This window comes from Neofelis nebulosa, chromosome 5 (assembly GCF_028018385.1).
Source record: "Neofelis nebulosa isolate mNeoNeb1 chromosome 5, mNeoNeb1.pri, whole genome shotgun sequence".
NCBI lineage: Eukaryota > Metazoa > Chordata > Mammalia > Carnivora > Felidae > Neofelis > Neofelis nebulosa.
The window spans coordinates 149072691-149099121 of NC_080786.1; the positions used below are offsets into that span (position 1 = coordinate 149072691).

The 26431-nt window shown below is 46.8% G+C and overlaps 1 protein-coding gene across 6 annotated transcripts in view; it reads right to left on the minus strand.

The window, feature by feature from the left end:
* RUNX1 (RUNX family transcription factor 1) overlaps nt 1-26431 on the minus strand; it is a 259589-nt gene that overhangs the window by 90324 nt on the left and 142834 nt on the right. For 5 of the 6 annotated variants that reach the window (XM_058731931.1, XM_058731932.1, XM_058731934.1 and 2 more), the window contains exons 3-5: nt 12721-12759; nt 6436-6689; nt 165-321 (exon numbers count right to left, since the gene is read on the minus strand). In XM_058731931.1, coding sequence (XP_058587914.1) covers nt 165-321; nt 6436-6689; nt 12721-12759 — 450 coding nt within the window. The remainder of the gene's footprint in view (nt 1-164; nt 322-6435; nt 6690-12720; nt 12760-26431) is intronic. The other variant, XM_058731933.1, reaches the window with a different exon arrangement.

Below are 26431 nucleotides of genomic sequence, written 5' to 3' on the forward strand. Positions count from 1 at the left end.
AGTTTTAAATAAATATTTTTTAAAAGCTGGATGTAGTGATAAGAACAAGGAAGACTATTTCTAGGGGGGAACTTCCATCACGGAAACTTCTAGAAGGTTTTGAAATCTGGGTCTGTTGCCATGTAAATACTTGTGTTTCAAGTTCAGTTTTGACGGATACATACCTCGTCCACTCCGACCGACAAACCTGAGGTCATTGAATCTTGCAACTTGGTTTTTCATGGCTGCGGTGGCATTTCTCAGTTCGGCTGAGTAGTTTTCGTCATTGCCTGCCATCACAGTGACCAGAGTACCATCTGGGACATCCCCCAGAGCCACCACCTAAACACCAGCCAAGGGACAAACGCAGACATCAGAAATGTTACAAACGTTGGTGTCTCTGGTGTAGTAATTGCTCTAAAATTAAACGTATATTAAGTGATCCTTTTTAAGTTTGCAAAAGGAATAGCAAAATGACAGAAAAGTTATTCATGGGAAGAATTTCTTTGAATTCCATTATCCAGAACTAAATATAAATTTTCAAGTCCTAAAACATTCATCTAATAAAGCCACATCAGGTCACATGGCACAGTTGGAAGGAGACTGAATGCGGCCAAGGCTCTGGAAAGCTGTGCCTTCTCACGAACGCAATCATCTTACTCGTGCACATCTGAGAAACGTAATATCTTGTTTTTGTGAGTCTATAACCTAACCCCTTTTTTCGCTTGTCCAGACCTCCATTGATGGGCCTAACAGGGCCAACTTTGCTTTTAGGTGTTCAAACTCATTTCTGCCAAAATTGAATTCGATCATTACAACTGAATTGTTGACCGTTCTTGAGGGACGCTGTCCCTCTGCAGGTCATCTTTGAGACCCCCTGCTCGCTTCTCTTATTCTGATTGTCAGTAGCAGGGAATTCTGGCAGGCAAAGGAAAAAAAAAAATCAGAAGTGTATCCTTTGTTTATTACTAATTCCAACATCAACAGACGTCAGAGAAGAGGGGCTCTCCCTGTTATGTGCTGCTCTGAATTCAGGAGTGGAACTAGGTGGCATTTTTATATCTGTGGGTCCCCCAGACGCGTCCACTGCATCCTGATAGTTGACTGAGGTTTTCCCCAAACCCAGCTGACCTTGAAGAGGAGTTCCGCTAACGTAATTGCATAGGAATGGATTTCCTAACAGGGCTGGTGAACAAGACTGGTAGATAAGTATTTTTAATACTCAGGTAATGAAAAAAGCAGTAATTTCCAAGGTAAAATGCTCTGAAGAGTGTGGTGTAAAGATGCTTTGTGCAGTCGTATCCCATCATTTGACCCTTCTAGAAACTCTTTATTGGGGTGAGACAACTATTACCAGCTAAATTTCCATTGCTTCTATTTTTTTTAAAGTGGTCACAGGACTTCCAATGAAAATACCCCAAGTTCTATTGTTTCTGATATTCCTCATGGTACTTTCTCAGTCAGTAGTGCATTTGTGTTAATCATGCCAATTACACAGCCGCTTTCTTCATACTGTGTTTGAGTGGGAACAGCAAAGCATTCTCTAGGGATTATTTCTTCCCTGTGTTTTCTACCTCTTCATTTTTACCCAATTTGGGGGTTAATACCCATATTCTCGACCCTCTTTTCCTGTCTGCAAAAAAGGCTGCCATAGGCTCCCTGATAGCAAAGCCATGGTTTCTCGAAATGCCCATCTTCGTGGCCTCCCCGTGTCATCCAAGTGACCATCCATTGCTTTTGTGCCTTGGGATGCTTCAGTTCTTGGGCTCTGAGGAGTCTGGCAGGGAGGACAAGCCATCTCACCACAAGAGACTATGGGACCGGGAGAACCAGCCCACACAGCAGTAGGTAAGCACATTCTTTATCTGTCTTAGCACACTTGCTCTCTCAAACACCGTCTGGGCCTTTTATCTTTCTTTCTAATCCTTTCCATCCCAACGCTGGGCATGTTTTCTACCAAGGAGATTTAAAAACACAGCTATTTATTCCCCAAGCACCCTCTAATTAGATATTTAGTTCCCATTAGAAGCGTGTTTGTTGCCTTTTAATTAAGAGCAGTAATATGACAATTCCCTTTTGTTTCGAAAACATCATTGAACTAAATCTCCCTGATCAGTTATTTACTTATTATTATTATTTTTTTTTACCACTTTTTCTATTCCCACAAAACGTGCTTGCTTTATTCTGCTTTTTTCAGTCTCTTAAAAATTTTTCCACTTTTTTTTTTCTTCTTCACTATTTTCACTTCCCTCTGTAAAATTAGCTCACAGTGTTGAAATGCTCTCCTGGAACACATATTTTTACTTCCTCGTCCCCATCTCCCTGTGATGACCCGGCTTCTCTATTTTAATCCAACCTTCAGTAAGTATACAAGGACTGTATGCTTAATTACATGGTTTTCAAACTCAATAATTCGCTCTTGGGGCAGAGTCTGTACAGAGGTTGAAGTAAGTCAATCTTGTTGCATAGCTTCCCAAACGTATTCTAAATCACCTTCCTCCCCCTGGCTCCTCGCACGATGCTCCGCGCCTGGACCTCTCTCATCTTTCCAAGACTATCTTTGTCAGTAATTTGGCAAACTTGTGAGACCTTCATCAAGTGGAAACAAATATAGAGTAAAATGATCATGGTGGCTAAATATGAAAAGGTTGTTGATGTTGGAATTTAAGACCAACAGAATTAGGAGTTTAACTCCTACCCCTCCCTTTCTAAAAAAAAATGCAACAAAAGTCAGAGATATTTGGGTGCCTGAAGATCATTTATTTGGTCTTTTATTGATCTCAGAGGGATTTTTTTTTTTTTCTTTTTGCTTTTGGCAGGAGGAAAGGGGAGAATATTAAATCCGGGGAAATTACAGTAATAACGTATAACATCTAATTGTTAACAAGCCTACTTAGCCTAGATAAAAAAAATTAAAAAATTAAAACTAACACGTCTGCTAATTTTATACAGATTGTGTCACTGATAGGCAATAAGGAGAGAATAAAAAAAAAAAATCTAACTTCAAACAGAAAGAAAGAAGGAACTGGAATGAAAAGCTATAAACAATAGGTAAGGAAACACAAACATTTACATTTAACACAGACCAAACAGACAAGAAGGGACTTGCTGGCCAAAGGATATCTCATATTTTGTTTTACTTCTCTGTTTTTAAAGTATCAGGAAGTTGGGCAAAATATCAGCCCTCCTAGGTACTGCAGTGGATCTCCCCACACCGCTCTTGGCTGGCCTGCTCACACATTCAGACTGGCATTTTAAACAACTCTAATTAGGTTGAAATTACAGTTACAATTCATTTATTTCAAATCCCTTAATTTTCCAGAGTTTCAAAGAAAGCTGTGGAGTGGAACCCAGAACTCAGCCAAGATGACATTTAATGCATGCCCAGGGACTGAAGTCTTGCCGATAGAAACATGACTTCTTTCTTTCTTACAGAAAGTATATGACTATTAGCATCCAAAGCCTCTGAACTTGTTGAAGGCATGTTTATGCCTTCGGACCCTGGTGAGCCAGGGCCTAAACAGACTGTAATATTGCAGTATTAAAAAAAAAAAAAAATCCTAAGTCATCTAAATAGCTTTTTTAGGCTGCTTCTGTAAGTAATGGGTAACACGCAGCAAATTTAAGATTTTCACAGTAGTAAAACATGTATCTTTTCTATGCTAAAAAATAAAGGTGTTCCATGGGAAAAATGAGGGGGTGGGGAGTTACATTTTTGGGGTCCAGGACAAGCAAATAGGCATATTTTAATCTATTTTAAGGAAACTTCGTAATCTGAAGTCTCCCTTCCATTTCAAACATTAAAGCAGGGGATTTACACATAGGATTTCGGAAGGCTAGTAAAGAATCACTTACATGCTCTTTTCATCAATATCATCAGACTTTATCATTGGTTCACATTTTCTCCTCCATATTACAGGGAAAACAATCATTCTTCACTGATTAACTTCTTAAAGAGATTGTCTGGGGCTTATTTAAAAATCCACATTTTAAAGTAATAATGTCTACGGAAACTCTCTGGGAGGAAGGTAGGTGGCTACGTGGAGAGTGGAGCCAGGGATACACAGGGAGTCAACTGGGACGGAGTCACGTTTTGAAGGCTAGCTTGCTTTCCCCCCCTAACCTTTGGGCTCGTTTCCTCGCTGAAAATTCTGTCTGCTCCTTGGGTTGTGCAGGGAGCAGGCTTCCTCCAGGAAGAGGCCTCTCTTGATGGGGACGCAGTGGTGACAGATAATACTCAAATGGCTACATTTCTGCAACGTCCTTCCCTTTCCCCTATCTGTCCTCAAGACCCACTTGAACTTTTTGCAAGAGAACTCCACATGGGTCATTTAGGAGTCTACCAATGACCACTCAGGAAAACAAATGAGATTGAAAAAAAAAAGAAAAGTGAATCGTCAAAAGTCATTTTGAAGAAGAAATCTCTTTGGTTACTAAGATTTCTGCGAAAAAGAATTCCCGGGTGGCTCATCAAAGCAAGTTCTAAGATTTTCTTTTCAGGCTTTTAGAAGAAAAAAAATATATATATCCTATATATCATATATCTATATCATATATTATATATATATACATATATATGTATATATATACATATTTAGAGTAGCTTGAGAAACTATAACACTTCACCTCTTGAAGATTATTAATCGCTTAGTGTTTTGATATATTTGGGCGTTGGTTCCCTGGCGGAGGAGGGGACATCCAGAAGAGATTCTGATTTCACCTCAAAGGAAGACACAGGGCTCTTACAACCCACTCCCTTGGTAGGTCAGGGGTATTGGGTTTAAATGACCCTTTGGCTGATTATCAGCCTGTCTCCTCCCTCGGCTCTTATCTGAAAAGTGGCCCCGGGGCCGAGCCCTGTCAAGTCCCCAGTCACAGAAGGGACTCAGTCCTGTTCCGTGGCGAAAGGAGCTTGTTTCTGTAAAGAGATTAGAATGATTGAAAATTGAAATGGACTCCCAGCCCAAATCTACAGAGATGCAGGACAGCAAGGAAAGAGTCCAGTGGTTTTTCCACCTCATCCTCACTCCCTCCCCCTCCAAAACTTCTGCTCTCAGAAAACGGAGGCAATTCTACAGACGGAGCCAATTACACATTTTGTTTGGTCCGAGAAATCATACTGTTAAGTTTAGAAGGTGTATAAAGCTTCAAAACGAAGAACTCCGACAGTACCGTATAAAAAACTGAACACTATCCATTGTAACTAGATCAAGGTCCAGTAGAGGCCTGGAACTCTTAAAAAGCTTGTATTAAATTAATCTTCCTGAAAGGGTACAATCTGATCTTTACAGCTCCCTCCCCAGCCCCCACCTGCCTTTCTTAGTCCTCAAAATGAACAGGAAATGACTACGGATTGTACTAAAATGTTGGTTGCCCCTTCTTAAACCCACCCAAGACAGAAGAATAGAATCCCCACCGCCAAAATTAAATTTCCACTGTTTGCGGTCAGGGCTGGGGCGGGGGGGGGGGGGGGGGGGGAGGGGGGCAGTGGCGTTTAAAAATGCCGGGTGTTGTTGATAATATCCCCGTTCAAGGGCAAGGTTTTTAAAAGGCCGCTCAAAGCTAGGGCGAGATCAGGGGTGGAAGTGAACGAAGACCTCTCGGGCTGTTCAGCAGAATTTGCGGGGTCCACGCCACCCCCTCCCCAGACAGAAATGCGAGCGGATTAGACCCCGGCTGGCTCGCAGAGAAGACAGCCTTGCCACCTTTCGAGGCCCCGGGCTTAATCTAGGTGAGCGGGAGATAAGGTTCAGGAGGGTTCCAGGAAAAGAAACAGGATTCGCTACTTGCGGCTTGTGGCAGGCGCAGACTAGAAGCTGCAAAAAGTCTTCAGAAAACTTTTGCAAACTTAACTACGCCCTCCGCGGACTTTGGACATGCTAATTTCGATGGGACTGTTGAAGAGCGAGTGGGGGTAGGAAGCCCTGACAGTTTTCCTTGTCAGTTTATTTTCACTGACCCTAAAGTATAAAAGTATCTTTACTTCCTGATGCCTCCATCGGAGCGAGGCAGAATGGCTTGGGTGTCAAGCCAGCGCTGGGGGTGGGGGAGAAGCATGGGAGCAGACGGGCTGGCCAGGGCTGGGTTATAACTTTTTCTGCTTTTCTACTTTGTAGCAAAGCTAAGGACCTCTGTCAGGGAGGTCCCGACCTGCCCTCAGTGGACGTCCTTGGGGGGGCATCCAGATCTTTTTCAGTCCACCCTGGAGGCGGCCCCTGCGGGTCCCCCAGCGCACACACACACACACACACACACACACACCGAGGATCGCCAGGGCAACCCAGCATCCCCGGTGTCCCGAGAGCAGGAGGATGGACCAGGGGCCGCGGGGGGCAGCGCCGGCCCCTTTCTAGAACCCGGCCCCGCCCGCCTGGCCGCTGCCCTCCGGGATCGCCCCCGGCCTCGGCCGGCCTCCGCCTGTCCCCCCGCCACCCGCTCGCGGCCCGGGCCGAGTACCTTGAAAGCGATGGGCAGGGTCTTGTTGCAGCGCCAGTGCGTGGGCAACACGGAGCAGAGGAAGTTGGGGCTGTCGGTGCGCACCAGCTCGCCGGGGTGGTCGGCCAGCACCTCCACCATGCTGCGGTCGCCGCTCCTCAGCTTGCCGGCCAGGGCGGCGCCGGCGTCCGGGGCGCCCAGCGGCAGCGCCTCGCTCATCTTGCCCGGGCTCAGCGCGGTGGAAGGCGGCGTGAAGCGGCGGCTCGTGCTGGCATCTACGGGGATACGCATCACAACAAGCCGATTGAGTTAGGACCCTGCAAACAGCTCCTACCAGACGACGACAGGGGCGCGGATCTTCGGCGAGCAGCTCCAGGGAGACCAACATACAAGTTCAGGGGCCTTTATTGCTGCGGCGGGGGAGGGGGACTGGGGGAGGCGGGAGACCAAGTTACTAACAGTCCAGGAGGGGGAAAGTTCTATTATGCCGGCCAGCCTCAGACCCGGCAGGGCTCCTAGCAACCGACCGGTTAGTGCTTTAAAAATTGGGCGACTAGAATCCAGAGTCAAATGCCAAGGGAGACTATCTTCTGAGTCTTGCTTTGAGAGTTTAACTTCAGTCTTTGGCTGTTAAAGAAAGTTCCCGGAGGCAAAATTCCCATACGCTTTCTAAAACATTTATACGGAGAGCGAAAAGACCAGCAAATACATAATTTGGAAGTTCCAGTAGGTAATCGCCTGTCAGTTTTTTTTTTTTTTTTTACTTGTTTGCTTTTGCGGGTGAGTTTTGTCTAAAGTCCTAATACGACACAAAATATACGAGTGTCTTCCATATACAGAGCCACTCTCACATGCAAAACTGGCTTCGGTCCTCAAAAGCAAGAGCTGCGACTTCCAAAGGTCATGCTACTAATGTATGTGCACGTATATATAAATATATACATATGGTCTACTTCATAAAATATTTACAATTCAATCTGTAGAGAATTTAAACACAACAGAAATCCATTAATGTTCGCTGCTGATTTTTTTTTTTTTTTTAAGTAGCCTTGAAAATAAGCTTCAGTAGTTGAAGAAGGGCTGGGCTGGAAATACTTGTCATGTTCTCTTAATAATTTCTGGCAAAATGCTCAGTTCAGAGAATTCAGCTTTTCAAAAAAGAGCTAGTCTAAAAAAAAAAAAAAGAAAAAAAAAGTTCCAAGTCGATGACAGTCAGGGTACAGCTCTCCACATCTGAGAACTCGGGTTTGGGGATGTTGGTTAAGTTTGTGGCTGATCCTGTGGTTGGTGGGAGTTGAGCAGCAGCCGGGTCACACGCACGCAGACACGCACTCTTCCCGAAGCCAGCCACTGTCTACATCGACTCGGTGAGTCAGCCCGACTTGGGCAGTAGCGAGACGATCTTCCTCCAACGTCGCCTCAGCGCCGGCTGGTTAAATGCCCGGACGCGCCTATACCTACGATCACCGCGTAACCGCAGCAGGTGGAGCGGGCCTTGAGAGGAGGCTCCGCAGCGCAGATCGAAACAGACGCGGTGGTTCGAATTACACACGCAGTCACACTCCCACGCACACTCCCACGCACATGCAACTTCACGGCTCGCCTCGAAGCCCAGCACACTTTCTCCTGCAGTTGTCAAAGGAAACAACCGGGGAAAAGTTCACAGGCAGGAAAGAAGTTGAAACATCCAGCCAAGAAACCAGTTCATTCAAAAGTAAGAGAGAAAGAAAAAAAAAAAAATCGTAGCTCCAACGCAGGTCAAGGAGAAGCAGCAAAGGTTGACTTTCTTCTGGCGTCCCCAGGAGGCCCGGGAAGAGGTGCCTGCCGGCGCAGGGCCGGGCAGCGTGGTGCCCTGGCTGGGTCCGGCCGCGGGGCGCCCGTCCCGCCTAGCGCCCGCTGGCTCTATGAATGAGAGTGCCTGGAAATGAACGTGCTTTTACTGTAAGCCCGGCCCGAGGAATTCCATTCCCTCAGCTCGTTTGCATAGGGGCGGCCGCCGGCCAATCACAGGCCTTTCCGGTATCAGCCAGGGCGCGGCTCGCGGCCGCGGGCTCCTGGAATTGGCCCGCGCGCCCCCGCCGCTGCCGCGCGCTACTGTACGCAGCCTGGGTGGAGAGTCCCAGGCTGCCGCGGCCTCCCCGCGCACCCCGCGCGCTCGCATCCACGCACACACACGCACACACTCACACATACGCCCGAGGCCCCGCCCTGGTGCGGACCGCGGCCCTGCGTCTCTGCGCCCGTGCAGCGTCGCGCTGCCACCGGCCCGGGGCGGCAGTGCGCAGCGGCGCCACAGGCGGCCGCGGTCTGGAGACCAGGGAGGTGGAGAAAGAGGAGGCCGGCCGGCCCTGGGAGGGCTCCGGCCGCGCGCCGCGCCCGGAACGGCCCGGGCACGGAGACCAGCTGGAGGGAGGCGCCCCCCGCGCCTTGGAGATGAAGCGGCCGCCGCGAGGCTCCCGGGATCGGTACCGGAGCCCCGGGGCGGCCCCGGGCCCTGAGCGGCCACCCAGGGCCAAGCCTCTGCTTCCCCGGCGTGGGTGGGATTCGGCCGCGAGGGGGGCCGGAGGGCCGAGGGCCCGGCCGAAGAGCGGCTCCGCGGGGCCCCATGGTCGGGTGGGCAGCTGCAGCGAAGTGACGCTGATTCATTTAAAGAGGCCAGACGATTCTCGGTCTCCCCAACATGGTTTTGTGTTTTTAGTTTTCTCTCTTGGTTTGCTTTCTCTAATTGGTGTTTTTCACCGCGTCCGGGCTGCGGCTTAATTACGCAGCGCGCCTCAGTCTGAGTGCGCTGTGCGGCCAGCAAAGGAGTGTCCCGATCAGAAAAGACCCCAAAGAACAAGCGACGGGAAAGAAAGTTGAAGGCATCCGCTGGGCTGGCACCCCGTCCTCGGAGCGTCGGCTCCCCCGCAGGCGGCACGAAAGCCCACCGCTGGGCCTAGGTCGCCCTAGCCCCGCACCCACCTCCAGCTCCCCGGAAACGGCGCTGGCTCCTTTCCCCGCCCCCGCGAGCCGGAGCGGCCTGGGGTGCCGAACCCACCCCGGCTTTGCGCGCCGGCGGGAACTTCCCTTGCGCCCGTCCCCGCGGCGCCGCGGGCATTTTCGCGGAGCTTAGAGGGGGCCCCGCCCCACCCCGGCGCCCGAGGCCCGTCCCTCCCCTCCCCCGCCCCGCAGCCACGGGGCTCCCTGGCACCCCGCGGCACTCACCCCCCGCCGCGGGGTTGGGCGCCCACCCCGCCCCCAACACGGAGCCCTCAACTTCGACTCCCGGGAGCTGGGGTCCCTCACCCGCCCTCCCCCTCGCCCCCCCCCCCCCCCCGCGGGGCCCCTCCCTCCCTCCAGCCGCCTCCTTCCCCGCTGCGGGCGCGCGGCTCCAGTGCCGGGGACGGCCGCCGCCGCGCGGGACTCTCCTCGGGCTCTGCCGCTGGGGCCTAACGGAGGCGTCGGCCAGGGCGGGCCCGCCGCGGAGGCCCTTCCCGGGGGCCCAGGCGGCTTCCCTCGCCCCAGGACCCGAGAGGCCGCACGGGCTGCGCCGAGCGGCGAGGAGGCGGGGGCCGGCCCCGCGGGAGGCGCTGAGGGCCGCGGGCCCGGGGCGGACGCCAGGGGGCAGCAGCCGTCCTCTCTGCCGCCCGGGGCGTCGGGAACGCCCCCGAGGGCGCGGGACTCCGCCGGCCCTCCTCTGGGCCTTTGGGTCGCTCTCGTCAGAACTCCAGTTTGGGGAGAAACGACTGGAAACGGCCGCCGGAGCCAGCCCCGGCGGCCGCGTTGCGCCCCTACTATCCCGGCAGCCGAGCTGGCGGTGCAGGAACCCTCTGGTGGGAGTCGTGGGGGTCCCGGCTGTCCCGACAGGCCCGCATCAGGGTCTCTTCCCGAAACCCGTTTGCGCGCACACCGCGGTCGGCCCTCCCGCCACCCCGGTGCTCCTGGCGTCCCCGGGCGCCGTCGCCCGGCCAGCGGCTCCGGCTCCCGCCTGCCTTTCCGAGCCTCTCCCCAGGTGGGCCGTCCCCTCGCTCCTCTCCCGGGACGCCCGGGAACTCCCAGCAAACTACCTGCAGTTTGTTTTAATGGGTTTGAGGTCTCAGCAAACTCCTTTGTGTTTTCCCTAAATGATTTTGAAGAGGCCCCATTTCAGGCATAAAGACCCCCAAAAGTCCTCTCTCCACCTTGGCCCGGCGGTTCCAAACATTGCGCCGTTGCCAAGCCTCCCCGTCTGCCGCCACCCCCCTCCCCCCCGCGCCGGCCCCGGCTCCGCCGCCGCCGGCTCTAGAGGCGAGTTGGGGCGAGTGAAACCCCTTTGCCGCCGCTCAAATACAACGCTCTAAGTGCCCACCGAGCGCTCCCGGGAACAGCCGCCAAGTGCATCCTTAGGGACCCCCGCGGACGCAGGGCGGGAGGCTCAGGAGTGCGGCAGAGGCGAAAATGGGCTCTGACTCGGGGGATGTAGCGGATTGGGGTAATTTCGCCGCGCGGAAAGGTCAGAGAAGAACGCTCCTCTGGGGCTCCGGCGGTTTGAAACCCTAAACCCTGCGAGGGGGCTGCGGGTCTGACTCTCCGCGGCAGCCTCTCCGGCGGGGTCAAGTTCCCTTCCTTAGAAAAGAGGTACTGGGATAGATGCGCCAAGGTGAGCCCGCCAACGGCAGCACCTTGGGCGCTGCTCGGCTAAGAGTTTCAACCAGTGCGTCTCGAACTTGAACGTCGACGAGGATGATAAAAGCGAGAAAAGCTTTTGCTGATTTATTTTAAATCCGGCCGCCGGGCATTTCGGGTTCCCGGGACCCGCGCTGGCTATAAATGCGCTGTGCGGTGCACACTTGAAAACGAGAAATAAAGCCCTGCACTGCACCTTCCTTATCGAGGAACTAAAGCAGGCAGCATGAGGCTCAGCTAAGGTGTACCTCGAATCCCTTAGTCTGAAGGGCTTTTTTACAGAGCTTATAAAGTTCATTAACATCGCACGCGAAATGAAGAATTCCTTCCCACCCAAAGCGCTCATTTTAGCGGCAGTATAGAATTTCCCTTCCTCTGCCTCTCTAAGAAAGGAAAGGAGACATTACCGCATTCACTCCTGGAACAATACTAAAATTTAACTCTTGTCATAATACAAAATAAAAAATACAACGAAGCGACGTGTTGGGTGGATGCTGTAGGACAGATTTTTCCAAATTTGCTGCGTGGGGGAAATTCCAATAATGTCCCTAATAGGAATGAAGTGTACGTTTTCAGAGGGATTTTTAAAAGTAGTATTTGGTTAGTTGGAATAAAAATAACAATTTCATTGGGGAAAAAACAATGGCTCATTGACGTTTTTCTTCAGCGTTAGGTCAGTATATAACTGTAAGTGGTCTCAGAAAATATCTAAATATCTTACATTTTTGCTGTTTTAAAGCCCTCTCAAAAATAAAATATGCCTGTAGGTAGGATTAGAGGCTCGACCATTCTCGTCAATCAACATTCCCCTCTGTGGGTAACATCTTTTTAAAATTACATTTCTAAAAGTGTATTTCTAGAAAAAAACCTTTCTATTTCAGTGACCACTTCAGTGAATTAAAACCAGGGCACGTATTTTGCTAGTGGTTCTGGAGCAAACTGGTGCAGTTGGTATAATGTCATAGGGATGGAGAACATTTTTATGAAGAGTAACATGTTAATATCCGTGCAGGTGAATAACCTGCCATACACACAATCCAGTTTTCGACATTACAATTTGATTAAACATTTCTCCCCTTCTGGAGTGGCTCTGAGATTATTATACTTTTGAAATCCAATTCCTTTGGGGACAGGAAGTCTTTCCTTCTGCCACTATATCCTTCCCTCTTAGGAATGTTTCCATAGGATGCATGGTTGATGTGTGATCTGTTCACTCCAGCATCATCATTGTGCAGCTCACAGGTAGCAAGCAGAAAGTTTTTAAGTTAATTTTTTTTTGTAATTTAGGATGCTTAGTAAACATTTTACCCTCATAAAAATTGTGCATTGCCACTGCTGTAACAAAGGCAATAAACTAGGTTATAACAAGCTCTATTTTTTTTTTTTTTCAGAGTCATGCAGAGTCGTTTAATAAAAGCAGAATGCACCTGTGGTAAACTACGCTGTAGAACCGAGGGTGTCATTATAGTTTCATTGGAATGTTTTATAGGGTTTGATATTTACAATATGAAGAGCAGCTTTTAAGTATTTGTGAATCAGCAAAAAAAAAAAAAAGCCTTAATTATTTGGCTAATTTATGTCATACGTTGTAGAGATGCATAGATAAAAAATCATATGAATGTGCATATTTTATAAAAAAATAGAATTTGGAATCCAACGTACCGTGAACATCTCTAGATGGATTCATTCCATGTACACATTCTGAAAGAACAGAAAGTGGGAAAATAAAAACAATTGGGTAAATGTACTGACAGCAAACACTAAATTCACTGATAGTTGATAAATTTCATCCTAATTGCAATAATTACAAGCATTAAAACTAAATTTCTACCCCCCCCCCCTCTTTTTTTTGTTGTTGTTGTTCGCTGATTGTCCCTCACTCTTTTTAGCACTGGGGAATTTTATAGCATATTGTCCAATTTGGGCACAAAAGTAGCTTGAAACAGTAAACCAGCAAGTAAAAAATGAACTGTTACATATGCACATAATTTCATGTGACTTCAACCAATGTTTTTCCATTGATAGCTAGTAGTGAATCTTTCTCTCTCACAGAATCACCTTTTTAAACCCCGGTATGTGAGGCCAATGTGATTTATTTATGAACATTAGAAATACATTTGGAGGAAGTAGACGTGAATCAGAATTCAAGGTGAAATCAAGACCAAACCCTTACTTCATACCAAAACACTTGCAAATTGGTATTACAGCAGAGGTGAAATGCAAGAGGTAAAAATACGAGTTTTCTTTAAAGCAATGAAGATAAACAATTTTGAATACCTCCTCTGAAAGAAACAAACTGATAAACATTATCATAATTTACTTCCAATGGGACAGGTTGGAAATATTTCCTCCTTGCTTGCTCTACTCTCCTTCCCTTTACTAATTTATCCTGATTTATCTTGCAGATTATTTATCCTGAAACCTCTCATTCTTGACATAACAGATGATAGCAATTTTTATTGAAAATATCTGTCATACGATCACATCCAAATATGTGTCACTACATTGCTGCTGCGTGTCCAGTTATAGGTAAACCCATTAAGCAAAGTCATCTGAAGCTTCTTTTCTTTGAACATCTACAGTAATGTTCTGCTTTTGACATTGCTGGAACAGCCTTGTATATTGAAAATGCTCAGCACTGAATGCTTAACACGGAGGATACACCATTTTTCAGAGCCTTCGGATTTGAGCATTTGCAATGTCACAGACCGACTTTCAACCTTACTCCACAATATTAATGTAATATATCTTAAAAACACTTTAAAACTAAGAAAGGAGGTAATTATTTCAGATTTCCAGACGCTGTTTAAATAGGCAGGAGAACGAGATTTACAGCTCCTTAGTCTTATGTATATGACTGATTATATGTAATGAAAGATTAAAGCGATTGAATAGGTATAGTTTCCAGGGAGCATCCTCAAAAAACAAATCACTGAGAGATTGTGGTTTGCATGTATATAAAATGACTCTGTAAAGAGTTTTTTTTTTTTTATAAATAGAGCAGGGAAAAAATCATTTGCGCTTATGAATGATAAATTAAGAAATATCAAATGTACCCTGAAGTTTGTAAGTTTACTTTTAATAGGCATGGGGGAGGGGGCATCCACAACAGTAATACTGACCAGACAGCTGAATTTATACGGAAGAGACCCAGCAAACCCTACCACTCTGGAAATTCTCTCCTGAGACCTTGAGAAGCTCCCCCAGGTCAGAGGCTGGGGAATAGAAGAAGCAAAATAGAAAAACAAGTGTTCCAGTTACACAGCTAATATTTCCGGGATTCTGGGAGAAAACCCAAGATCTTTTTTTAACCTAAAAACAAAGGCAAGAGTGAGTGAATTTTGGAAAGTGTGCATGTCATCTGTTGGGAACCGTCCTTAGTTTGTCCTGTGTCAGTAGCCTTGACGACACAGTGCTCATGCCATTTAGCCTTAAGCCCAGAGAGGGTGGGTCGTCTGCAGGGTAGGTAGCCCCTGTGGAGGTTGGCAGTCATTTGCCCAGAGGGTTGTGAAATGTGCTAGAACCTAAACCGCAAGAGAGGATAGGTCTTGGGGGTTCATGGCAGCAAGAGCTCAATTTGGCCAACTTATCTACCAGCTCTCTCTCTCCGTCCCTCTCTCTCTCTCTCTCTCTCTCTCTCTCTCTCTCTCCCCCTCCCTCTCCTTGAAACTACTAAGTGCCAGGTAATGACCAAAATGCTTATATATTCCTCGCTTCATTTAATCCTTGCCAGGATGCCATTACCAACCCCATTTTACAGACGGGGACCCTCACACTTGGAGAGTTTAGGAAACCTGACAAAGTCACTCCATTCTATGTACACACACACACACAACACAGACGCATGTCCACCTATGGGTCTGAGCTATGTTTCTTTTTGATCACAACTACGTATTTTTATGGGTATCTTTTGGAGAGCTCTGAAAAGCTAAACTCTGAGCTCATCTTTCAATTTACCCTCTCCTGTCTCATTGTCTCCATTAGAAACTATCCCTGAAATTCTTTACATTGCAAATCTCGAATACTTAGGAGTCATAGCCCGAGGTTATTTCTGGCCATCTGTAGACTTTGAGGAGCAGGTCAAGGTCCCTTTAGCTTTTCAATTCTTAATAAATGTTAAATGGCTTTCTAGCCCTCTGGCCTCCACTCATTCAAAATGGCATTTTGAGGACTTTCCCAGGTATGAAGTATTTGATTTCCTCCCTGCAGCGTATCTGTAAAGCTTTCTATGTGCCAGGCAGGGTGCTGGGCTGGTTGATAACAAAGGACAAATAGAGGAGAGCGACAGAGCCTCATGGCTGTTGCTGAGTGTCAGGGAGTGTCATGGCTCCAGGAAGATGGCGGGAGGAGACACAGGAAAAAGAGGGGGCATACCACCTGGCGGGGGTGGTACTTGGGTTGGCTCTTGGAGGTTGGGTAGATTTTTACCAGATGGTTGGCAGGGCTGGAGGAAGGTTTCAGGAAGGTGGGAGGGGACAGGGGAGAAGGCGCTCCTGGCAGAAGGATCAGCATGAGAAAGATGTGAATTTCTGAAACAGACCCACATGTCACTTCTGGTGTCATTGGAGAGTAGGTTTGGGATGAGGGCGCTCACAGAGGACACAATGCTGGCAGACATGAACACAGGTCGTAGGCGGCTTATAAACCTGCAGAAATTTGCATTTCAACCTGAGGCCACTGGGTTCTATCAGAACCTTGAAGTCTGGGGAACATCGTGATTAACACCTGTTTGAGGGAAGTAAATCTGTCAGAGGTGGATGGGTGAGTAGGAGGGGGTAGAGATGAGGAACGGAGGGAGCTACTGCAGTTGTCGGACAAGGAATTGTGAACATCTGCATTAAGGTGGGGACAATGGAGATGGAAGAGATGGCCGCAGAGGGGAGGAGAGGAGTCTCTCCTGCTTCCGGCCCAGGTGCCATTACTAGCGGGAGGGAAGACCAGAAGAGGAAGGGTTTGGAGGTCGACCCGAGGATCTGGCTTTGGATGTACAGAACAGAGCTGTAGGTGCTGGTGGAGAAAACAGCAGTTGAGGGCAGAGGTCTAGGGTACAAGTAAGGAGTGCAGAGTCGTCACACATCTGTGGTGGTTTCACATCTTGCCGAGACAGTGTCCGGAGAGAGAAGGGAGCGCTGACAGAATCTGAGATTGTCAACATCTAAGGGGTTGATGAGAAAAAGATGGACCTGGACCGACCAAGGGGATTGAGCCAGGTAGAGAAAGAGGAGAATAGGGTGTTTGAAACAAAAGAAGATGGGAGTTTTGAGAGGAAAGGCAGGAGTCTCAAAGGCCAAGGTCAAGGAGGGGCCAATGAGGATGAGGACTGAAACGATGACATTGGATTTGTCCCTAGAGGATCCGTGGTAACTTTTGCTAGAAGACATTCAGTGGAGCAGAGGATGGGGCAGTGAGTGCATGGAGGGAGGGGGGAGGTAGGTGCCTGTTGGAGGAGGGAGGGGAAAAGGGGGGTGGCAGGAAAGGGAAAGCCCAAAGTTGAGATGTGTGCGTGCACGCGCGCGCGGGTGTGTTGAAGACATGAGAGAAAATTAACATCTATCGTGTGCATTTTACTGATGATCAGACTCATCAGCTCCTGCGCCAACCCAGCTCTTCTCGCTCTTTTCACCCTCCGGTCTCTAGAGTGGGATCCACGGATTTGCCTTTGACCTCATCCAGTCTGCTGCCAAGTCCTCTTTTTGGTTTCTTCGTTGTAATTTACCCTCCTTTTTCTATCCCTATTGCCATCATTCTGGTTCAAGTTCTCATGACTTCTCACCAGATCTCCTGCAAAGGTCTCCCACAAAGGGGCTTCTTTAATTTCATGTAGTACTTCCAGATTAATCTCCCATACCACTGCTCTGCAGACCTGGTCACAGAACACATGCCCTACGCACCCCAGCTTCAGAGCGAGCTCTTCTGCGCTCTCCTGCAGGATTAAGGACTACCCTTCATTCCCATCTTGGAGTGGTCTCAGATCCCTGTGCCTCGGGTGAAATTTTCATTCAAGGGCCAAATATACTCTTCCTCATGGTCTCCGCGTCATCTGGGTGACCCTTGGACTATATTTTACATTATGTTATAGCTATTTGAGTGTATCGAGGGTGGGGTGCGTAAGAGCCAAGTAATGGGACCAACTCTTCCCTGGCTTCTGGTTTCTATGTGGAGTGACATTCTTCGTTGTAAAACTCTTGGCCTCTTGCCCCAACCTCATTCATCCTCCACCATAAAAGACTGAATTGCTTGGTTAGTAGCTCTGGGAATAGAAACCAAGCACAGGAGGCAGAACCCTAAAACGGACCCTCAAGACTTCCCACCCGAATCTGGAGGACAGCGAATATGAGGAAATGTCATGCTCTGGCCATGTGACGCGGCAAAGCGAATTTTTCTGATGTGACTGATGTGACCAATCCGTTGGCTTCGAGTCAACCAAAAGGGCAATTATTGTGGAGGCCTGATCTAATCACATGAGATCTTTGAAAGCAGAGTTTTCTCAGGCTGGGGCGGAAAAGAGGTAGAGAGAGGGATCCGATGTGCCTGCATTGTCGGCTGGATGATGGAGGGAGCCATGTGTACAAACGGAGAGCAGTCTCTGTAGGTGACCCCTGGCTGACGGCCAGCATGGAAGCAGGACCCCATCTCGCAGTCCTTAAGGAACCGCATTCTGCCAGCAACCTGCGAAGCTTCTAAGAATATTTTCCCCTAAAGCCTCCAGATGAGAGTCGGCCGGTCCAACACTGGTTGCTTTTTGGCCTCGTGAGTCCCTAAGCTGGGAATGTGGTTGAGCCCAACTGGACTTCTGACCTACAGAACTCTGAGCTAATAAGTAGGTGTGGTAATTTGGTAGTGTGGCAGCAATAGAAAATTAGTACTCTGAGCGTGCCTTTCCCTTCCCTTTTGTTTGGGATAACACTGCCTGTGTGCTAATGAGTAAGTGTCTATTTATGGGGTTCAATGGCAAGAAGCCATGTCCTGAGCTATATTCTCTCACAGTCCTTGGTGATAAAGCTGATATTTTTTTCCTTTTTAAAAATTAATTAATTACTTAATTTATTTATTTTTAATTTTATTATTTTTTTAAATGATTTTTTAAAAAAATTTTTTAACGTTTTATTTATTTTTGAGACAGAGAGAGACAGAGCATGAACGGGGGAGGGGCAGAGAGAGAGGGAGACACAGAATCGGAAGCAGGCTCCAGGCTCTGAGCCATCAGCCCAGAGCCCGACGTGGGGCTCGAACTCACGGACCGTGAGATCGTGACCTGAGCCGAAGTCGGACGCTCAACCGACTGAGCCACCCAGGCGCCCCTTTAATTTTATTTTTTTAAATTTACATCCAAATTATCATATAGTGCAACAATGATTTCAGGAGTAGATTCCTTCGTGCCCCTCCCCCATTTAGCCCATTCCCCCCTCGCACACCCCCCTCCAATAACCCTCTGTTTGTTCTCCATATTTAGGATTCTCTTATGTAAAGCTGATATCTTAATCCCTGTCTGCTTGGCTACTTTGCCTCACAGTTGGTTCTGGATCACTGGGGAGCAAGGATATCTTTCATTGGGCCCCCTTAATGTCACCTGCGTAATTGTCTTATTGTCTCCTGATTCGCCCTCACCGCCACGTAAACACATCGCCTCTAGGTTTTGAACACCTTGCTGGTGAGGCTGTCCTCCTCCTTTGTGAATCCCTAGACAGTACTGCAGAAACTGAATATGTTTCTGAAGCCCCTGGGGATCTGGTTAAGTGCAGATTCTGATTCAACAGGTTTGGGGGGCGCCTGAGATCCTGCATTTCCAACAAGTTCTCAGTGCTGCTGCCTTTTCAAGGACCACACTCAGGGAAGGCGAGAGCACCTGCTCAGTATCCAGAGAGTTGTGCCCAGCACACGCTAGACTGCAGTGTCTGAAAGGTTTTCTCAAACAACATTGCCAAATGCAAATTGACATCAGAGCTATTTCTGATTGGGTTTTTTAAACTACTGTGATGGACTGAATGTTTGTGCCCCGCCCACCCCACCGCCCCACCAAATTCATATGATGAAGGCACAGCCTGTGGGTGGCAGTTAGGTTTAAATGAAGTCATGTGGGCGGGGTTTTCATCACGGGATTAGCGCTCTTCGGGGAAGGGATCAGAGAGCTTTCTCTCTACTTCTCTCTCTCCCCTTGCCATGTGAGCACACGGTGAGAAGTCAGCCATCTGCAAGCCAGGGAGACAGCACCAGAACATGGCCATGACAGGCACCCCGATCTTGGACTTCCAGCCCCAGAAGCGTGAGAAGTAAATTTCCATTGTTGAAGCCACTCAGTCTATGGTTTTGTGATGGCAGCTCACTACGGCAACAGAAGTTACCTTTTATCAGTGCACCCTCTAGCACACCGTACACCAAGTGCTTTACACGTACTCTTCCCCTTAACCTTCTGGTAACAAGCGGTTCGTATTTCTTCCCTTCACTTTGCCGCTGCAGAAACTGAGATTTAGTAATTCGCCCACTTTCTACCCAAGCAGTTTGCCTCGGGAGCGCCCAGCTGGAACCAGCCAGCTCAACTACACTGCGAGATGGTTCATATCATTATACTGTCCCCGTCAAAATTTCTTTCCTAGACCCTGACAAGTTTCATTTAAACTACGTGGGCATTCTTTCTCATTCTGGAACAACACCACCCAACGGAAATGTAATGTTAGCCATAGACACGATTTAAAACTTTCTAGTGGCCGCATTAAACGAGCAAAGAGAAATGGGTGAAAGTGCTTTGATGATAGATTTTATTTCACTCACTGTATCTCAGACATTTTCATTTCAACATGTCATCAATATAAAAATTATTGATAGAGTTTACATTCTTTGTTTTTTTGCAGCCAGTCCTTCAAAGTCCTGTGTGTATAGCAAGTCTCAATTCACCGTAGTCACCTTTCAAGTCCTTAAGGGTCACCTGTGGCTAGTGGTTACTGTTTTGGACAGTGCGCCTCCAGAGTGACCGCTCAAGACACAACTCCGTCTGCACAGCAACGTTGCTACTCTTCTGCCGGCGCTCTAACAGGCCCTGTTTTTAACTTTGCTGTCAGGGAAGGCCCTTAAGTGACGCATCTTTCCTGACTCACGTTCTCCCTCTGAGCTTTCCTGAAGCAAAGTTCAGAATTTTTCTTACAGTATCACCCGATAGACTAACAGGCAGAAAGATACACACACACGCACACGCGAGCGCGCACACCCATACAGAGCCAGCAACTGAACTGCAAAAGCCTACCAACCGCTGTCAATGCCTTGAGGCACGTCTTCACAGCCACGGATGAGCCACAGGCCAACCTCATGCAGTTTTCGTTTCCACGTAATGTTTAGCAGCCACTGATGGCTCAGCCTATACAACAGCGCTGGGGTTCCTAAGAGCTCTGAAAGGATATTACCAAAGCATCCCTTGTTTCTCTCTTTTACAAGATTCATTTTCTATGAATTTCATGTAAGCAATGGGGATTACAAAAAGAAGTTCTATTTTTCAGGGCTCGATTTCAAGACCGTGAGATCACGACCAGAGCTGAAATCAAGAGTTGGACGCTTAACCGACTAAGCCACCCAGGTGCCCTAAGAAGTTCTATTTTTAATAGGTTGTGAATTTAAAATAGAATTGTAAAGTAGCTAAATGATACTCATTCTCAAATAGCAATTCTTACAAACAGGTTTATTTTGAAATATAGCATATTTTCCTCCCAAATCACTCAAGATGTCAATTTGGTAACAATCTTCTGGTTAAAATACAGTAAGAGTTCAAATTGGTGAGGCAGCTCCTGGTCCAAGTTAGGGAGTGGATCCGCCTCTCTCCCAGTGCTCAGAAAAAATAACAAAGGGGAAGATATGGGACCAGGTCTATTACCGAAACGACTGGCCCTACCTCACTGTTTTGATTCCTCAGAGGCTGCTGGGAATCTCTGAAGGTCCCAGGTATCTCTTTAGGGCAAACGTACCTGGTTTCCACCCCTCACTCTGGTGGGGTGAGTGCAGAGGTCAAGAGGCTGATGGGTGGAGACTAGAGAGGATGTGGATTTTCTCCACGGTTTCTTTGGCTCCATTAGCCGTGGACAGAAGGTGGTTTCCTGGGACAGGCTGAGAAACCACTCTGGGTGCATGAAGCTGGTCTCCTCTTTGAATGACATCCTTTATCCCAGTGCTATGGGAAAGTACCCAAGTATCAAGAAGCACCTCAAAAATCTACTGAACAGGGAAGCGAATTTATGTGCTCCCTTGATTTCCCATGATTCTGAGTCCCCCAAGTGGGGACGGTTACAGGAGTAAACTTTTCTGGTGGATGACAGGAGTCTATAAAAACAGCTTATAACTTCTACGTCTGCTTTACTTTAGGTTAAATTTTAGTCCATGCACCAAAAACCATCCCGCCATGATGAGCTAGAAACAAAACACAATTTTTCTAAGTTGGGTAAAAAAGGAAACGAATGAACGTAGGAATGAACGCACAGAAGCCTTTTTCCTTGTTTCCCACATCATTTCGCGATGAACTCTCCTCCCAGAGCGGAACAGTTTATTTTATTCTTTGTGTTTATAATTTACCTTTCCTCTCTCACTTGGGGAATTATGAAATAGGAAGGTATGTTTTTCTTCCCCCTCCCCGTGCAACATTTACGTCTGAAAATAAGTAGATGAGCCGATTTAACCCGTTCTTGAACTGTTAGACATAGGAAACAGGGTTGGGGGTGAACTGTAGGTCAGTTTGATAAAATGACCCCTTTTGAGCTGATAGAGCAGTGGGCGGGCCCACATGATGTTAAATGTGGACCATGGTGGGTAAAGGGGCGGGCAAGGATGATGGCTGGGTAACTGTTCACTCCCTCCCAACAGCAGAAGTTCTGACGTTGTTGATGGCATGATTGAATGAATGACCGGGTTGTTCATGCAACCAACAACTCCTACCCACCCCCCCCCCCCCCCATATGGTTGATGCAGGAGGACCCAACTCATCTCTCACTGGTAGAGGCACACCGAGAAGGAAGGGGGCTTCAGCCTCCTCCTGCTACTAGCCACTTAGACACTTACACGGACCCAGCTTCAGTTTTCTCTCCTACAAAATGAGAGACGGGGACAAGGGGGCTTTTCAGCACCAGCAACACTTACATATAAATGCCACCTGGAATTGTGAGAAATTGACCTGATCTGGTGCTGACCTAGGTCAGCACACGGCTGGAGTGAACTCGGGTTTTGATGTGGGGAGGGGAAAAGAAAGAAAAAGGGGAACCCAGAATCAACTTCGCAGTGTTTTCTTATCTGTGGTTCCACAGAGACTGCAGAGAAATTGGCTCACAATTGTAGCAGAAATTATTAGAGAGGGACTGCAGCAGAAATTATTGGAGAGGGACCGCAGAAGTTTGAGATGAATCTTGATTGTCCGATCTGCCACCTGTCCTGGACATGGGAATCTGCTCAAGAATCAGAGTCAGCAGTGTAGTTCTCTGCGAGGAATTGCTGAGAAATCTACATCGATCAATTAAATAATAAATTGCCAAATGTTGGTCTTAGAGTGTGCTCCAGGCACTCAGATAAGAAGGCAAATCCTCGCATATTAACCCTGCTATCTGCAGATTTGGAAAACAGAATTATATATGAAACAGTGGGCTAACATTATCATTACTCTGCTTTGTTGTGGGGTCATGGAATTATCACACTCCACCAAAGCTTTAAAATACCACACAGTAGCATGAAATAAAAAATAGCTAAAAAAAAGCAGCCATAGAAGTGATTATTCTATTCTCTAATTACATAATTACATTTTCTGTTTTATACAAATCCTAAGATCTGCATTGTAATAGTTACATATTTTCAGATTACATTAAGATTATACGATTATGTTCTAGTAATAATCACATTTTTATGAAGAGTATACCATACACATGATGAAAGGGAATATTAAAAGCTTTTGTGGAGACTTCCTATGAAACATCATTGTTTATTTCTTAACCAAAAAGTGTTAGTTAGGTAAGATTTAAACTTTTTGATGTGACTGCTTTGTGCTTGCTTAGAAAAATGTCATCATAAATCTATGTTTCAAAAAAGCACATTTTTCTACTTTTTTTTTTTTTTTTTGCAATGAATAAATGGTACTAATTCTGTACAGGTCATCTGTTCTTGAAAGGTAGGAAGGAAGGGCAAAAATAATTTTTAACAAAATTAAACAAAAATATCTGAAACATAAGCGTCTGTTAGCTAGTTTCCAGTTTATACTTGTATGTACAACGAAAGCAATATAAAGAGATCATCCAAAAATTGTTAAAAATGATTAAGCATACAAACAACACTCGAAGGCTTTTTAGCACACATTTTTGCAGAGAAGGTAGTTCTTTAAAAATGGTAATAACAAAGGAACAGAGGATTACTCCTCCGTGAAGGCAAATGAGTCCCCAAATGAAGTCAAGTTTATTTCCAGTTAAACTGACTAATGAATGCACCACTCTTTAGTGACCATAAAGCACCGCCATTTTTTTCTTGCTTCTCTAGGTCCCTTCATTCAAATGCATATGAAGCCATTCCTCCTGGAGGACAATTTCGAAAGCATTATTGGTTAATACAGCATTCTAGGGTAAGTTTTGAAAAAGGGCATGCAGAAAGTATTTCTATAAATGTGGGCCTAAAGAATTTTTAAGAAGCATTTAATTAGAAGATGTTCTGTACGTGTCAAGGTCTCCATTCAGGGGGCATCTTCGTGGTGAGAGAAACCTATGCCAGATCTAGTGGATTTCCTTACCACTTCTAAAGTAGAAACTGTTTAGCCCAGAACGCTTTCAGTGGACACACTATATAATGAAACGCACTTCTATCGGGAGGAAAGAAGCTTTTCCCAAACATGACAGTAGGGGCTCCGCTGTTTGTCTACGCAAACCACGCTGAGTGGTCAGAGTCTGGAGCCGGGTCTGGGGTGAGCCGAATGAAGGACAGATACTGTCCAGGAACTGCCTGGTGGGCCCCGTCTAAGAGACGCAGGCAGACCCCTTTTCCCGAGTCCCACCGTTCTGGGGATCATTATTTAACATGAACCTGAAGTGCGAGATGTAGATTTCTTCCCCCTCACTAACCAAGCCCACGAGAGATTTCATTTCTCGTCTTTTTGCCTCAGGCACGTGGAGGCTGGCAATTTTCATCTCGTTCCTGAAATGATTTCCACATCCTCCCCCCTTCCCAATTAGACCGGAAATTTATTAAGACCTCTGGTTAACCCCTTGAATGCTAGGAATGAGAAGGAAATAAAGTTACATGGCAACTTAGTTTTCACTTTTGTGTATGTTTCCTTCTTTCTTCCTTTTTCTTTTTCTTCTGATCACAATAAAGGAAGGTTTGATTAATCATACTCTCCCCGAAAGGCATTTCTTTAACGAGAACATGACACTGCCTTAAAGGTAAAGCAGCGGAAGAAAAAATTTCCTTAATGAGAATGTTATTCTGTCACTAGTCATCTTCATATTTAAAAGTGTTCTGGAATTCTTGGGGCGCCCGGGTGGTACAGTTGGTTAAGTGTCCGACTTCAGCTTAAGTCATGATCTCACGGTTCGTGAGTTTGAGCCCCGCGTCGGGCTCTGTGCTGACAGCTCGGAGCCTGGAGCCTGCTTCCGATTCTGTGTCTCCCTCTCTCTCTGCCTCTCTCCCACTCATGCTGTTTCTGTCTCTCAAAAATAAATAAATGTTTTAAAAAATTTAAAAAATAAAAGTTCTGGAATTCTTATGAGTAAAATGAGTAAAATTAGAGACAAAGGCAGATACAACCTAGGACGTTATACTAAAGCAGCAAATGCATGGTGGAGAATGACTACCACACACGTGGAATGTTCTCTTGGCTTTTACTAAGCTCGAAGTATCTGGAACTAAAAAGGAAAAGTGGATTGAGTATCTAGAAACTGCTAGATCACCTGAAGCTTATCGAGTGGGTCTGCGATCCCACCCCTGACCCTCCAGTTAAAAAAAAACAAAAAACTTCTATTAAAAAATCTCTTCTCATTGGTCTTTAAGATTTTGGCACGTTGAATTCCAAAGTACATATACCCCAAATAACTCCTCAGCAGCTACCTGTGAACAAGAATCTGTCAGCTGGAAGTCTGTGTGTGTTGCTTTGAACAGAAGGAAGAAAGACACGTGTGACTCGCGTTATAAGTCAGCATTCCTGAAAAAAGCCAAGTTCCCCTCTGAGACAAAAGTTCGGATCTTTAAAAATAAATGTGAGCCTTTTCTATTTTTTGAAAAGACGCAACTAACATACAAGCATAGATCCGACTGACTTAGTAGGTCAAGGAAAGAATTTAGCATGTCGGGAGCCGACTGGATAGCGTGCCGCTCACGAACGCGTTGGATTTGGGCTATGCTAGGTTTTAACACGTTTGGGGATCCGTGGACCTGAAGTCGAGAGGCTAGGTGGTTTGACCTCTGGAGACCCATCAAATGATCCTAGTCTATGTGAACAGAGACAGCCATGGAATTGACTCATCAAAAGTGAAAGCCTTAGTGACGCTAATACGGTTATTATACATATATATATATATATATATATATATATATATATATGGCAAATGTTAGTGGGCAAATAATAAAAGTCTCTAACAACGCGTGAGCCACTTCTGAGTTATAGGCCTTGTGGTAAGGGCTTCCCCGACATGATCACATTTAATCCTCTTAATAATCCTATTACGTTTGGGACTATTATCCTCTTAGGCTTAAAGGGTTAAGCAGTGTGGCCTCGTAGGGATGGAGTACAGAAAGTAAGAATTTGACCAGGTGCGTAGGAAATCAATCTTTGAATTGTGTGCTGTGTTGTGGAAACAACGTGGTTCTTCGTACTTCTCAAGCAAGAAGTTTCATAGACAATGACTTTCCGAAAGGACAGCCTTTGCTTCTGACAGTCAGCCCCTGCCCAGTTCAAGGGGCATTTGCAAACAGGCCCACTCGAGATGCCTGGTGCAAGGAAATGAGCTGCTTTAGAAACACTGAACCCAGATAGGTGGATAAATATTTCAACGACTTTTCCAGAATGTACTTAAGGAGCAGAGCCCATCTCAATTTGGGTTTGAGCCCATGGCCTTATAGTTTAAATATAAAATGCATTAAAGCCCTTTATTTAGAGAGCCATATGCCATTTTTAGGGAGCAGCCCCAGTTATCCTTCTGACTTTATTGGGAGTACAGTGCAAACAGGTGTCTCCATATTGTCATTAGTATTCATTATTTATTAGGACTTGATGGTGTATTCAGAGCCGGGAGGGTCATGAGTTGCCTAGGGTGGAAGGCTTCACTCTAAGGACTGTGCCTCCTTATTATACAGATTTGGGGGGCTTTCTACAAAGCGAGAAACCCACAACAAGAGAATCCAACTTGGTACTCATCTGTGGGTTCAGAACTCA